This window comes from Scylla paramamosain, chromosome 45 (genome assembly GCF_035594125.1).
Source record: "Scylla paramamosain isolate STU-SP2022 chromosome 45, ASM3559412v1, whole genome shotgun sequence".
Lineage (NCBI taxonomy): Eukaryota > Metazoa > Arthropoda > Malacostraca > Decapoda > Portunidae > Scylla > Scylla paramamosain.
The window spans coordinates 10,759,168-10,775,985 of record NC_087195.1 but is presented as its reverse complement, the minus strand read 5'-3'; the positions used below and the strand labels follow the sequence as shown (position 1 = coordinate 10,775,985).

The window sequence follows — 16,818 nt, the reverse complement described above, 5'->3', positions numbered from 1 at the left end:
CGGCAGCCTTGTTTTCATTACGTATACAAATATGAAAAAAAAAAAAAAAGTCTGACACACAATCATCTGTATTTGAGTAATGGAAAGCTACACATTATTCCCTTCCGTGTTACAATTACATTTACACGCACTAATAGTTTTCAGGGCTCTTCTAACGAACTTCATTTGCTCCTACTCTTTCATCTTTTTTGACATGTTTATACATTAATTGGTGATGAAGTTACGTATATTTTTTTTTTCCATTTCGGGTTGGTAGAAAGTTTTCCTCCTTTAGAATATTATTAGTAGTATTGTAACAAACGCTAAAACTACAATTGATAAATAACATACGAGAGACTGTCAAGATATTAATTGGATTTTCCCTTCCGTGTGTGTGTGTGTGTGTGTGTGTGTGTGTGTGTGTGTGTGTGTGTGTGTGTGTGTGTGTGTGTGTGCTCACCCGCGTAGTTATGATCTCCGGAATACGAAGAAAAAAGGCAACTAACCGCGTGTTGTTTTTCGAGTCAAAATGTTTGTGTTCAGATGCAATAAGACGCGTCCCTTGTAATAGCGGTTTGGTTTCGTTGTTGGTGTTATTGTTGCTGTTGTCGTCGTCGTGGCATTAAGACGAGACCACCTCCATCCTCCATCCTCTCTCTCTCTCTCTCTCTCTCTCTCTCTCTCTCTCTCTCTCTCTCTCTCTCTCTGATTGCCGTGTCCATTCAAGTCAATTACATAGTCAGTTCACTCTAATCAGAAGCTTAGGATATTGAAAGTGATGGTTTTTAGTTGGTATACTTTATTAATAAGAAACAAATGGCAGCATATTTGTCTTCCACTACATTACAATCATATAAAAAATTACTAATGGTATAGATTGTATAAATGTTAGTTTTTTTTTTTTTTAGTAGCAGCACATGTATATACACAAGGCAACTTGTTTATAAGTGGCTAAAGTTGCCTTTTTTTCACATTTCTTTTGTCATCATTATTTTTGTGGGTTGCACTCACATACTTGATCCTCAATGTGTTCAATTCATAGATTTCATAAGTTTCTATTTGTAACTTATGAAATCTATGAAGATTTTTTTTTTTATTTTCCATCATTTTTTCATTTTTTTCTGATTTTCTGATTTCATTTCAATTTAGTTTTTGAGTGGAGTATCTCTCAGTTGTCTCTTCGTTAAGAGATGCAGTTTTGCATTTTTTTTTTTAAGATTTTTTACTTTTTGTTTTTGTCATTTTCTGGATTTTACGCACAATGTTTTTTTTTTTCATTACGTTATGTTTTTTTTCTACCTTTTTGTCATCATTTATTATCCGTTATAATTATTTTCTGGGTTTTGACTTTATTTTGTTATTTATATTTCGTTATTTCATTTTTTTTTTTGCCATTTTAATTTTTATTATTTTCTGCTTTTTTGCTTTTTTCTCATTTTTTTGTCATTTCCTGGCTTTTTTTTTTACTTTTTCTTTATGCTTCTTCATTCACTAAGATTTTTTTATTTATTACTATTTTCTTTTAATATTTTTTTCTGACTTTTTTACAATTTTTGGCTTTATTTCTTTTTTGTCATTATTTCCTAGCTTTTATACTTTTCTTTGTCACTATTTTCTAGATTTTTAATCATTTGTTATAGAAATTTTCATTTTTTTTTACTTCTTATTGATATTCATTATTTTAATGTTTTGTAGTTGTTTTGTTTTTTGTTACTATTTTTTTTATATTTTCTCTTTTTTGTAATTCTTTTTTTCCTTTTTTTTCTTTTTTGTCACAATTTTCTGGTTCTTTACTTTTTTATTACTTTTTTTCTTATACTTACAATTTGCTTTTTTTTACTATTTTATTTTCATTTTTTTAATCTTTTGTAATTCTTTTGTTTTTTTTTCTTACTCTGCTGCTTATCTTTCTTATTTTATTGTAATTATTTCATTTTTTTTTTACTTTTCTCATGTTTGTTATTATTTTGTCTTCACTTTCTCATGATTTTGTGGAATATTTTTTACATTTTTTGTCATTATTTTCTTCCATTTTCACTCATCACTTTTGTCACTTTTTGTCCCTTTCGTCATTTTTTTATATTTTTGTCATATTTTTTTACTTTATCAATATTTTAAGCTTTTTTACTTTTTTTTGTCATTTTCTGCCTTTTTATTTTTTAGTAATTCTGTTCTGGGTTTTTAGTTTTTCTAATTATTTTCACTTTTTTACTTTTTTGTCATTATCTTTTTTCTATTTTTGTCGCTATTTTTCACTTTTTGTCGCTATTTTGTTTAGTTTCCTTTCTTGTCAATATTTTATTTTTTTTACTTTTTTGTCATTATTTATCTTTTTTTCACTTTTGTCATTTATTTTTTTTTTGTTCTAATTATTTTCTGGATTTCCACTTTTGTCATTTTTTTATTGATGTTTTGTCATTATTTTTTTTGGTTAATTTTACTTTTTTGCTATTATTTTCATTTTTTGTCATTATTATTATTTTTTTTACTTTTTTTCATTATTTTTTTATTATTTTCTTTTTTTACTATTTTCATTATTTTTTTTTACTTTTATTATTATTATTTTTTATTATTTTCTTTTTCTTACTTTTCTTCATTATTTTTTTTATTATTTTATCATTTTTTCATTATTATTTTTTTACTTTTTTTTCATTATTATTATTTTTTCTTTTCATTATTATTTTTTTAACCTTTTTTCATTATTATAATTTTTCTTATACTTTTTTCATTATTATTTTTACTTTTTTTTCTTTTTTTTTTTGTTTTCTGGTATTTTTTTACTTTTTGTTTTATTATTTTTTTTTTACTTTTCATCATTATTTTTGAGTTTTTAATTATCCTTACTATTTTTTTCATTATTTTCAGCTTTTTTTTTATTTTAGTCAATGGTTTCTTGTCATCATTTTCTGCTTTTATTTTTTTTCACTACTCTCTGGCTTTTCTCAAAATTGTTTTCTCATTATTTTCTGACTTATTTTTTTTATCATTATTTTATGGCTTTTTTTTTACTTTGATGTCTTTCTTTCTTTCTTTTTTATATTTTTTTCTCACTATTTTTTCATTATTTTAAATTTTATTACTTCTGTTATTTTCTGGATTTTTTTTACTTATCTTCCTTTTCCTCATTATTATTATTTTTTTTTTACTTTTTCGGTATTATTTTCTGTTTCTGGTCACCATTTTTTGGCTTTTTTTATATTTTTAATTACTTGCCATAATATTCTGCCTTCTTTACTTCAACACTATTTCCATAATTTTGTAAACTTTTTTTTTATTTTTGGTCATTCTTGTTTCATTTTCTTTTTTCACATTTCTTTTTTTATCTTGTCATTTTTTTTTTTTTTACTTTTCCCATTATGATTTTTTTTCTTTTTTTCATCATTTTGTGGCTTCCTCTCAGAATCTAGTTTTTCGGTGGTGAGTCACGTGATTACATCATTAAAAGATACTATTTTTCTTCCTTTTTTTTTCAATGTTTTCCGTTTTCCAAACGCAGTCTTCTTTCTCAGTGGACTAATAATTAAGTCAGACTTCTTAAGTTACAGTACAGTATTTTGTCTGTTTTTTTTTATCTTTTTTATTATTATTTTTCCTTCCTTCTTTTTTTCTCAGTGGAGAGTCACTTAATTAATTTGTTTCCTCGTTAAGATTTTTTTTTCTATTTTTTCCTTGTTTTTATTTGTGCCATTGTTCTCTTGTTTCCTCTCACTGTTAATAGCCGTATTTCACCAGTTTTCCTCTCACTATCAATGGCTGTTTCACCAATACTGGATATAATTTTTCTTTTCTTTGTTTTTTGTCGTTGTTTTGGTTTTCACAATCTTGATCCTCAGCAGGTTAACATTCAAATCGTAGCATTCTAAAATAACTTGTGTAAAGATTTCTTTGGTGGATTTGTATCTTTATATTTTGTTATCGTTTTCTGATTTGCTCTCACTCAAAATATTTAGGCATCTTATTTAATGAAGATACTTTAATTACTTTTTTTTTCTATTAATTTCTGGTTTCAACCGCGGATTGACAGTCGATTAATATACTTCATAGGTTATGAGAGCAAAGACTTTCTTGTTACTTTTTTTTTACTTTATCTTTTTTATCTTTTAATTTCTTTTACGTCATTATTTTTCATTTAGTGTCACGAATGTTCTTGTTCCTCGCTGAAGAATCACTCAGTTGTTTCGTCAATAACAGATAGATTAATATTTCTTTTTTTCTTTGCAAATTTTAAGCGCTTTATTTTTTTGTCATTAATTTCTGGATTTCACTCACCACCTTGTTCCTCAGTGGAATCACTTAGTGTTCTTGCTCCTTAATTAATGGATGAAAAACTTTTCTTTTTGGTCTAATTTCGGGTTTGGATTGACAAGCATGTTCCTCAGTAAAGACTCAGTGCTTAGGCTTCTTAATCCATAGTTAGAAAGCTTACTTTGTTTTTGTACTTTTTTTTTCCAATTTTCTCGGTTGCACTGACTAGGATGGTCCTCAGTGCGAGTGACTCAGTGTTTAGCGGCTTGCGACCCGTGATGGAGGCTCTGCGCACTAGTCTGCCCTTTCTTCTGTTTCTGTGAACGCAGCCGAGCCTTAAGGGCAGCCACCTCTCGGGCCCATTTCACTCGCGCGGGGCCTGAGGGTGGCGGCTGTGATTCCAGTACCTTCAAATCCAGATCAGGTTTATAATCAGTAGGTAGGTTGTAATGGGTGTCGATCTTACAGCGGACGGATTTCAGATTTATTTTGTTGTAGCGCTTTTTCTTCTCTCCTGACGTTTGATTGTTTCTTTTCAGCTGGCGGACATAACGGTAATGGCTACACGAGAACGTCTTCTTTCTTAACTCCAGTTCCTTCTTTACCTTCATTCTCGCCGTCATGTTCTTCACCGGTGTTGGTGGGGAGGCCTTCCACCACCTCCACTTGCTGCTTACATTGGCCATCGCGGTGTTCTTGTGGCGGCAAGTCATTACCTTCTTTTTCAAATGTTGATCCTTCCCTACTCGTATATTCTTCCGCGTCGTCAGTTTTTCCACCGGTGATGTTGTCTTCACATTGCCAAGCGACACACTCTCTCTCTTCTTTCTTAAAAGCATTGCTTTCCGTATCTTCTCTCTCCTTGTACTGTTCTTCACGATGACTTTGGTTAAAGACAAAAGTTTGGTTATAGAGGGAAGGTTAACTTTCTCAATAACGTCTTGTTTCTCAGCTTCCTTCTCAAAATTTTGTCCCTCTTTAATTTCTTTATCTGCATTGTCTTTCTCAGGAGAGGTACTTTTCACATCTTCAACAACCACTTCCTTCTTTCCAGTGTCATGCGCATCATAGTCTTCCGAAACACTAGTCTCCTTTCCTTCAAGAATATTAGCTTCCTCGCCTTCATGATATTCATCGTCTTTTTCCTGAACTAGCTGCATTTCACCAATTTTTGCTGGTTTCATTTCCTTCTCGGTAACTTTTTGTTTCTCAGTATCTTCTTTCTCTTTCTCATCTGTCTTCTCTGTTTTTGTAGGGACGCTTTCCACATCTTCGGTGTCTCCTTCAGTCTCTTCAGACTCATTTTTATCATATTCTTCCCAAACTGCGCTCTTCTCTTCTGCTGGATTCTTTTCGACACTTTCCGCGTTTTCATTGTCTTTTTCGTGAACTAGCTGTACTTCACTCATTGTTCCTGATTCTTTCTTCATCTCTGTATGATTTTGTTCCTCTGTATCTTCTTTGACTTTCTTATTAGTCGCCTTTTCATCAGCATTATTCTTTGTCTCGCATGGAATGTCTTTCTTGTGTATTTTCTGAACCTGAACGATCTGTTTTTCTTTCTTTGTTTCTTTAGGCTTCATAGACGCCTGCTTATCGCGACGGACGGTACGAGGTGCGCTGCGCTGCTGTTGGCGTGCAGCAGGAGCGTCTTTGTTGAATGACCGCACGTTCTTGGTTTGCATGGGGATTACTGGCGGCAACTTTACAATTTCTGGAGTTGTTATGATGTTAACGGGTTTATCTTTCTTCTTAAAACTGTTGAACAAGGAAGTCGCGTAGTCGATCTTTACTTCGTTTTCGTCATCCCCGCGTTTAGCGCACTCGTACTTATCGTTCTCTTGTAACGGCTTATTTTTCTGTTTCTCAGCGGCATCGGTCTCGTCGCCGCCTGAAGCCGGTCGGTCCTTTTGAACAATTTTGAAGCTGGTTTCCGTGACATAAAGAACGAACTTTTCTGAATTTCGGTTCTCCATCTCTTGAAGGAAGGTTGCCAGGCGGCCAAAGAGGACAACCTTCTTTCCGCGCCGCTGCTTGATGGAGACCTTGACGGCCGTCTTGCCTGGCGTCCAGTATTCGCGGAAAACCATGCCGTCCATGTACATCACAGTCTCCAGAGACGTGTACTTCTGGAGACTGGGTTCTTCTTTATGCGGTTTGAAAAAGAATTTGGCTACCTTAGTGAAGCGAGGCCCTCGTGGCCAGCAACAGCAGAAGAAAGATTTCGCGTCGGGATCTCCCATGGATACTTTGACAGTGCGTGGGGGGCCGCGGAGAATGTCGCCATTCTCCACGACACACTCCCCACGCATGTATGTGCTGAAGGAACGTCCACCATCCATCCTGTCTCCTGTCATCTGACAGACTGAATGTCCCACTAGGGTACACTAGTATTTAGGATACCTGAGGTGCTTGGAAAGTGCTTCACACTGGAGAGTTTGGAGTTGTGAAGAAATGCACACAGTGTTGCCGCCTTGCAGAGCACCGTCTTTAGGGTTCACAGGCAGGGAAGCACGTGCACCACGGATAGGGTGTTGGGGCTCGGGAGGTGATCCTGCACTGGCAACTGTGATCGGGCGCGACCAATAGGAAACTTGCGCTGCATTGCAACAGCCAATCACAAACCACCTCTTAATATTATTATTATTATTATTATTATTATTATTATTATTATATAATAATAATTATTATTATTATTATCCCTCCACCTCCATGACTGTTCATCCAAATTATTCTCTACCTGCAAATACCAAACTTGCGTCACCTAATCTGGACGCGACCCACTAACTCTTGCCTAACGGGAACCTCGCAGCAGGGGAGGGGGAGAGGAAGGGCAGAGGTTATTACAAGGCCTTGGAAACACACAGGGCGGGTCAGGTTAGGTATTATCTGAGCTCACTAAAGTTCACGTGAGGTCAAAGAAGTGTGTGTGTGTGTGTGTGTGTGATTTTTTTTTTACTATTGTATGGTATATTTTTAAGCCTCTCTCTCTCTCTCTCTCTCTCTCTCTCTCTCTCTCTCTCTCTCTCTCTCTCTCTCTCTCTCTCTCTCCCTGGCATTTAACGCAAGCGGATTCTCTTGTGTGAAATGTTGTATGGTTGTATGTTACGAGAATTTATTTACACACACACACACACACACACACACACACACACACGCACACACACACACACACACACACACACACACACACACACACACACACACACACAGGAGGCAAATATGGCGAGTCAACAACAAATATGCTAAAAAGAACAAAATCAACCCTACAAACATTTATATTCGAAAAGGGAAAGCAATACAACTAAAAAAAAAAAACAATACAAAGATAAATGTACAAAGACACACAGAAAACAGCAATGGAGGGACAACAGGTACGTAGGAGGACAAATTTGTATAGATGGGGAGATAAGAGGGGAGGGGAGAGGACAGGAGAGAAGAAGGGAAGAGAGGAAAGGAGAGGAGAGGAGAGGAGAGGAGAGGAAAGGAGAGGAGAGGAGAAGAGAGGCTAAGAGAGAAGAGAAGCGAGTTAGGACTGAAGTGAAACGAAGTGAAATAAAATGAGAAGAGGGAGAGAAGAGAAGAAAGGACAAAAAGAGAGAAGATAAAAATTAAACTTGAAGAGAAATGAGGAGACAAGATATAGGAAAAGAAATGGAGATGAAAGCAGCATAGGAGAAATGAGAAGAGAAGAGAGGAGAAATAAGAAAAGAAGAAAATACCAGAGAAAAAGAGAAAAAAAATCTGAAATGACGATACGTGAAAGAAGATAAGAGAAGAGACGAGATGATGAAACAAGCATAGGTAAAAATAGCAGAGATAAAGAAAGAGAAACAGAAAAGAACAAAGGACACTTACTATCAACACACACACACACACACACACACACACACACACACACACTTCCCCTTAGCCAGACGCAGAAGGGCGCGCGATATCAACTTGCCTAACCGGAACCTGAAGCTGCTGCTGTTACCGAGCCGCCGCAGGTGTGATAATGACAAGTGTAGTGGTGAGGGACGCGAGACTGGCGAATCATTAGGTGGTGGCGCGGAATGTAGCGAGGTAGAGCAGCGGTAACAGTGCTTGAAGTCCAGTAAATGGGACGCCAGTGTGTGTGTGTGTGTGTGTGTGTGTGTGTGTGTGTGTGTGTGTGTGTGTGTGTGTGTGTGTGTGTGTGTGTGTGTGTGTGTGTGTGTGTGTGTGTGTGTGTGTTTAATGGGCCGTGAATAGTATGCATTCGTTCGTGTTGATTTGACTTAGTTAATTTGTAATGTGTGTTTCTTGTGTTTCGTGTGAATTCTAATTTGTTGTCGGTATCTATCTATTTATGTATCTACTATCTATCTATTTATGTATCTACCTATCTATCTATCTATCTATCTATCTATCTATCTATCTATCTATGAATCTGATAGAAAGCATTCATGTGTTGAGCAGAGAGAGAGAGAGAGAGAGTCTGTCGTCCCACATCTGCCTCTCATTCTAAAGTTATCTGCATAAAGTTCTTTCATTAGGGTTTATTTTACGCCTCCGTGCTCCTTTTTCCTTCCATACAATGCGGCCGTGAAGAGGAGATAGAGAACATGAAGTGGAGGGAAGTCGATGAAGGAGGAAGAATAGAAAAAAGTTAGGAGAGGAGAGGAGAGGAGAGGAGAGAGGATAAGGAGGAGGAGGAAGAGAAGAAAGAGGATAAAGAAGGGAATATGAAGTGGTGTACTAGGAGTGAAGGAGAGAAAAATAAATAAAGAGCGAATAGAAGGTAGATGAAATGATAAAAGGAGGGAAAGGAATGTAATAATGATGAAGTTGATATTGGTGGTTGTGATGGTGATGATGGTAACTTGATAGACACTCGTGGTGGTGGTGTTAATGGTTGTGATGATGTATGTGGTGGTGTATTGCTGTTTGTGGTAGGACTTCAGGTGGTGGTGGTGGTGGTGGTGGTGGTTCTGGTGTTGGTGGATGGTGACTGTTAAGAATAAAGAGACCAGAAATGAAATCCAAATATTTACGAACAATATTGGTACATTAGAGAGAGAGAGAAAGAGAGAGCTAAAAGTGGAGGGTAGGGTGCTATAATTGGCTTTCCTTTCACTTCAAACACTCATTTACCCAAGAGTCCGCCAATTAAAGAGGAGTCTCCCGCCACGACGCGTCCGGTGTTCATTATCACTGAGTAAAAACAACGCGTGGCTGGAAATCTATCACCTGTGCACTGGAAAGATAAAGGTGAGAAAAAAAAGTGCAAGAACCTGAAATGGAAGCAGTTATCGTACTTACAAATTAATGAAACAAAAAAAAAAAGATAAAATAAAAGACTATTCAGTTTCAATAAATGAAATATGAAGTTATGAAAAGAAAATAATAAATGATTGTCTAAAATAATTGCGCTACTTCTATACAAATTAATTAAACAGAAAGGATGAAACAAAAAGACAATTCAGTTTCGGTAATTGGATACGAAGTCATGAAAAGAGAATGGTTACCGATTGTCTAAACCATTGCTAAGGTAAGTTTACCACATCCTAATACAAATTAATCAAGCTGAGAAGGTAAAACAAAAGACGATTCAGTTTCTGTAAATCACATGTAAAATTCCGAAGAGAAAAAGGAATAAATAATAAAGTAATGATGCCGCTAAGATTGCCCAACTCCAATACAAATTAATCACACAAAAATATAAGAAAAGATTAACTTAAATGTGAAATTCTGAGAAGTAAATTAACAAATGATAGTCTAAAAAATATGGCTGCGTCTGCCCTACCACAACACTTTATAATACATTAATACGGTAAGAAATTATACATGGACTTGAAGGGGGAACACTTAAAGAAAGATAGATAGGCAAGGCTTGGATAAAGCACCGAATACAACAATACGTATGGCGTCTCCTCGGTCATCCTCTCAAAACTGCAAACACTGATGACAACTGCGCAGTTTCATACACGACAAAAGTGTTTTCGAATCATTAATCTCTCCTGCATTGCCTGATGAAGGGAGCTGCGGGAAAAACTGTACTGCAATACTTTTATGCATTTTACAATCGCATCTGTTCGGCATTTGAGGAGTACAAATATTGGCACAAAGCCTCTGCGGGGGGTACGTGTATGGATTCAAAAATAGATGCAATTGCAAAAATGTTTGTAAATGGTGAAAAGAGCGCGTTTTCTTTCATGAATATACTTATTTCAGACGGAAATATTTTGTAGATACGCTTTTAGTTGAAGGTAAAGTCTGAAACTTACTTCAGTAACTGGCACGACTAAGGGATCAACACGCGCCGCATCATTGACAACAGCAGCAGCTATTCCCTCCTGTGACTCCCGGTGGGCCCCAATCCAGACGTCCTTGGCATTCCAAAAAGTGTCGGCAGAATATATGAACAGACCTCGAGGGCTTGTCCTTGGTCTTTAGTTGTCTCTTACGAATGAATAATAAGCATGATCGAACCCCAGGGAAGAGTGGCACTTATACCTCGTGATTCATGTCCTGCACGCGAGCACGGGTTGGCGGCCTGAGGTATGCAGCATTACGTTATGATTGGTCGCACGGAACAATACCTGAATTGATAAGTTGCCTCTCCGCTAATATCTGTGATTATGCGAGGGCAAGCATTATCGAAGGGTTTATTTCTCTTCCCTAGGTTGTTCTTCAGTGTCTGTCACGCAACAGCAAGGCACGGCAAGGCACATAGACGGACTGAGTCTCCTGTTCTTTGTCATGTGGCACATATATCGACAACGCCAAGTGGTGCTGAGCGAAGAGTTTTTATCCTAACTCAGCACCGTAGCTTCCCCGTGTGTACAGCCCCGAGACTAACACCTCTAAGAAGCTACGAACTGGACACCAATTGCTGGAAATCCGTCGACAAGTTAACAGGCCAAAGTCTCGTTCGTTATCTAAATTAACCACATAAATCGTTCCACTAACTAGAAACAGCCTTGCACCACCCAACGAATCGAGGAAGAGCTCTCAATCTGTTAGGGCCTGGCGAGGCTCTTCCTGGGTCTGTGAGGTGAATGCAGCCCAGTGGCCGCCCGAGTTACGTCCACACTGGAAGAATGGAACAGCAGCTGGTGCCGTCTTTAGTTATTACAGTGATTATACCCCCTGCGGCTACCCGAGTTACGTCCACAGAGGATGCATGGAGCAGCAGCTGGTGGCATATATAGTTATTACAGTGATTACACCCCCTGTGGAAGAATGAAGCCGCAGCTGGAGGTGTCTATAATTATTCTCCTTAAGGCAAGAATCCTCGCTCCCTCCTGACTGATAGAGGAACGACTGCGCTGAATACCTTAATGCACCTAAGGAAATTATGGGGATTTCAAGAAAATAAAAAAAAATCACGTTTGCGTGGTGTGTGTACGTACATAAACACACACACACACACACGAGCAAGCACAGCAAGCACAGCCCAGCATACACGAACAGTCTCCCGCCGGTGGAACATGCAATCATCACGAGCGGACGGAGAGCAAAACCCCTTCCCTCCCCGCCTCGCCACGCCGTTTTTAAATACCCATCTGAATGTAAATCACACCGGCAGCAGGACGCGCCAATATTCATGGCTACTGCAGTGACGGAGAGGCGTGCACCACCTCACGGAGACTGCGCCGCCACGACAACTGAATAAATAAGCAAATAAATATATACATAGATAATGAGACCTTGAGATTACGTATATAGATGCATAGTTTCCACCTGTTATTATCTTCATCTGTTCTTAGAGACGTAATATGCTCAGTCATTTTTTATTCTTTATGATGTTTTTTAGTTTTTTTTTTAGACATATTCTCTCTCTCTCTCTCTCTCTCTCTCTCTCTCTCTCTCTCTCTCTCTCTCTCTCTCTCTCTCTCTCTCTCTCTCTCTGTCTCTCTCTCTCTTGCCCTCCCAATTCAGTGATTTAATTTGAGCCAGGCCAAAATATCTCTCACAACAATTGCTGACAGACAATTTTAGTTGATAGGTCCTGGCGATCTCTGCTTCATACTTCCATAATTTTCTATTACCCAGCAGCCTCCTACCTGCCCTCCTTTCCCAGCTGGAAGTGACGCAAGTATTGTAGAATCAGTTCACAGAAGTCGCGGTGCCTTTCATTCAAGTAACTGTGCATTCTGTCCTCGTGGAAGTTGTAATATCATCCGTGTCTTGTCTTTATGTTTTCTGTTATTTTTCTTGTTATTTTTCACTTGCTCCTGTCTCATACTTTTTTTTTTCTATCTTAGCCACGTTTTCCTCTCTCTGGTCTTCGTCTGGTCATCTTTTTCTTAGGTTGTCTAGTGTCCGTCTTCTGCTTTTCATTCTCTTCTTTGTTTTATTTATAGTCCTCCTCCTCCTTATGTTTGGGTTTTGTATGGTTGTCTTCTTGTTCTTTGTTAAGTTGTGTTCCTTCTTGGGTCCTCGTCCTTCATCTTCGCCTTGTTTATTATCTTTCTCCTCCTGTTTAAGTTTCGTCTGGTTTTCCTCTTGTTCCTTGGTTACTAATTTTCGTCTCCTACCTTTCATTCTCCTCTGCTTTATTTAGTCTTACTACTGCTCACTAGTGCCAGGAATCCCTCTCTACCTCTGACTCAAGGATCGAGACGCGGGCAGACGAACATTTTCCACAAAGGAGATTAACAAACAAGAAACACGCCTATGAGAAGGAAAATTGGCCAACAAACTAGATTAGAATGGAAAATTGAACAGTGAAAAAAAAAAAAAGACATGGGGAGAGAGAAAGACAATGAGACAGAGAGGAAAGGGAGGGAGATAGGGAGGAAGAGAACGAGGAAAGGAGGGAGGAAGGAAGCTGATTGCGGTCTGCTGCATCAAAAGCTCTCAATTTGTCATCCTCAATGGGATAATACCCGAGTTTAATTGTTTCCCTCTCGGCACGAATGCTGTAGACAGGGCGGCATGCTGCTCTCGTAGGGAATGGCAGCGGAATGGGAGAGGACGGGGAGTGGGGGGGACAGACTGCTTGGGTTGACTGGAAAATGGAGGAGTGTGGGATGCAAGGTGGAGTTTGGCAGGGAGTGGAATGTTAGTGGGGAGAAAGTAAGAAGGACAGGAGGTTAAGATCTTGGTTGCAGAGGGTGGAAGTGAAAAAGGTGATAGGGTGTGGAATGCAAGGTGGAATTTGCATTTACGGAGCAGATTTAGGTGGATAGATGGAAAGAAGACTGATGGTGTGGAGTAAAAGTGGAGGTGGGGAGATGAGAGTGAAGGGAAGATGAAGTGAAGTGAAGCGACGATGGGGAGATAGTAGATTGATTGATACAGGAGGAGGAGGTGCAGTGTGGAGTGCATGGCAGGGGTGTAATGGGGAGGAGGCAGACAGCTGGAAGGAGAAGGCAGAGTGTGGGGAGGAGGAGGGTCTGGGAAGAGAAATGTAGGCTGAGCATAGTGGTCGGGTAATGGTAAATACATGCACGAACTGTCCTCGTCTCCCCGAAATTGCCCTAATGACCCACTTACTGCCACACAAGCCGCTGCTGATCTCTTCTTATTTCTTGCCTTTTACGCACGCCAAGGAATGCACACCACGAACATTCCACATGAATTTTACACGCGATAAAATAAGATCTTTGGGTCAGCGTGCTAACTATGGGGGATCCCTGTCAGAGAATATATATATATATATATATATATATATATATATATATATATATATATATATATATATATATATATATATATATATATATATATATATATATATATATATATATATATATATATATATATATATATATATATATATATATATATATATATATATATATATATATATATATATATATATATATATATATATATATATATATATATACCTGATAAATACAAGAATATACTCGTATATACCACGAGCATGCACGAGTTCATATTATGGTCGCATTTTGAAGTTTTTTACGACATATGGAAACCGTACACACAAACACACAAACACACACACACACACACACACACACAGAGAGGACATCAATGCATAATGCAACATATATATTTTTTCTCCTTTATTCATAAATATTTTTGCAATCGTTGTTTTGCATTACATGTATTTCACCGACCTTGAACAAATCACAATGTCGGAGCTGAATTATTGCATTTTTACAATAGATTGCAATCGCTGGTATTATTATTTTTATTATTATTATTATTATTATTATTATTATTATTATTATTATTATTATTATCATCATCATCATCATCATCATCACCATTACCATTATTTTCGCAAACAAGATACCAGTAACTATGAAGGTCGTTTAAGTTACGTTATGAGCACGGCAACAAAACACACACACACACACACACACACGTCCAGGTACTATTTCGGTGTATTGGTGTGCTCCGATGTGGCCTAATTAAACCTACGCGGGGAGCCGAATGATCAGCGTCTCGAAAATGGACACTGCACATCATTACTATCTATTCACGTCAAAGCAAGTCCGTCAAACTCTCAAGATTTGTTCAAAGATTATTCGATACACTGGTGAAGCGCTTCGTTAATCATCACCATTAAAACTACAAGATTCTACAGCAGGAAAATGGTCTTCAATGCTTAGAGAGGGAGGGATTAGACAGCGCTCGCTACACTGGTACACCGCCTTAGAAGTACTGTGTTAGATTGTCGATACATTTGCACAATTCTTGGCTTACATCACGTGCCTATTCTTTGCGTGTCCGATATGAATTAAGATTATCAAAGTTCCTATAGACATGCACATATAAAGAACGTCTGGCCTTATAGAATGATACGGCTGGGTAAGTTCAGAGGGCGGCCACTGGTCTAATGCATCATATATATGTAAATTGCCTATACTGGGAAATTGATGTACAAATGCACCACTACATCATGCCGCCAGTCCCGCCACCGACCCCGAGCTGCCAGGATGGTGTTCGTGTGGCGAGGCGAGGCAATTTGTTGAAGGCTACACTGATTAGTTTCTACGTTAAATATCACTTTCATTCACCATACTCTTACTCTCATTTCACTATCCTTTCCATGTTCTTCCCGCTAATTCATTTCAGGCTTCTTCTAGTACGTGCAAGAGGAGGCGTGAAAGTATGTGTGTATCAATAATGCGAGAAAGGAAATGAATCATACGTGTTTATCTATCGTGACTGCATTCCAGAGCTTCAAAGACTCCACTCCAAGTGAACCATCTCATTCACTTCACGCTTCTAGAAACATGAAGCGTCTGTGTACCTATGAATACAAGAAAGAAGTGCAACATTTATCACTATATTCATGATGACTTCATTCCGGAGCTTCAACGATTCGACTTCAAGTGAGTCGGCTTCGCATTCCTCCAAAGCTCTGCAGCTTATGAATTGGAGTGGTGGAGACGTGTGGCATCACCGGTGGCTACTCCTGCAGGATGAAGCGTACACCGAGTCGCTGATATACAGAACAGCCAGCAAAGCTTTCTAACTGAACTGACCTCCAAGCAGTAATCGTTGCATGAATGAAAGGGGTCCTTAAATATTATGTAATAAACTTATTACTCACATAGTTGCCACGTGTCTCCACACGCTCTCTCTCTCTCTCTCTCTCTCTCTCTCTCTCTCTCTCTCTGAGCAACATGACGTGTCACATATTATAAGAAGCGAAAACATATCTTATACTGAGTAAAAACCTTATATAAACATCTACAAAGGGAGAGGAGGAGACGGTGAAAAGAGAGGATTACGTGAAGGAGTGGGAGAAGGGGAGGGGAGGAGGCGAGGGGGAGGAAGACATTGGGGGAGGAACATACGATGGAAGCGCGGGAAAATTTATCCTCGACAAAGTGCTATGATTCATTGCCTTCTACATAATATATCGTGTGTACTTCACCAGTAAGGCTTACTGTGGTGCGCGAAGACCGTGTTTGCTGTGTGAGAGAGGATACAAAGGAGGCACAGCTGATATGTAAGCAGCTGATACAGTCATGGCGGGGTGGCGGGGTAGGGAAGGGAATTTCCTGCTACAAGGGCAAGTCTAGTCACATCATATAAACACTGACCTCCTTTTGTTGCAATGACCACGCGAGGTGTTGGGAGAAGCCAGTGCCAGCCTCAGTACAGAGTTGTGTTCGCTGTGTCAAGGGTTGTGATGTCTTCCTCAGCGCTTCCGCAATGCTCCTAGTGTCCTGAGGCGGCAGCAATCCCATGTTTACTTTTCATTTGCTCTTCTCTCGTCCAGCAGCTCACACACCTCTTCATCAGAGGCCACACAGTCACCATACCCACGCACTGCACGCCGCTGCATGCCCTGGCCCATGACGTCAAGTTTGCTGCTGGCGGAGTGATACACCTCCCTGACGGTGAGAAGGTGCCACCTCATCATTAATTTCCTGCATTATTTTAACCTTGTATGTAATTTTTTTTTTTTTTAAGTCTTGATGGATTGTGATGAAAGTTAGTTGTAATAGTATGATTTATGGTTTTAAAAGTACAATGGATGTACGTATAGTTTAGCAACAGCACCAACGCCCCATCTTAACTATACTACCGCCCTCCGCCCCTCCCTCACTCCCTCCCTCCTCTCGGCTCTGCGTCCGTCCTTATGTAGTTTTCGTGGCCTTCGTGATGAAGTATAGAAGGTTTTGATAACATTAC

The 16,818-nt window shown here is 38.4% G+C and overlaps 1 protein-coding gene across 8 annotated transcripts in view; it reads right to left on the bottom strand.

Moving 5' to 3' along the window:
* Positions 1 to 16,574, bottom strand: part of LOC135094239 (uncharacterized) — a 124,262-nt gene extending 107,688 nt beyond the window's left edge. For all 8 annotated transcript variants that reach the window (XR_010263670.1, XR_010263672.1, XR_010263669.1 and 5 more), the window contains exon 1: positions 16,224 to 16,574. Coding sequence is in view for 2 of the 8 variants with exons in the window: in XM_063994163.1 (XP_063850233.1) it covers positions 16,224 to 16,370 (147 nt within the window). In the remaining 6 variants the exon portion in view is untranslated. The remainder of the gene's footprint in view (positions 1 to 16,223) is intronic.
* Between the last annotated feature and the right edge of the window lie 244 nt (positions 16,575 to 16,818).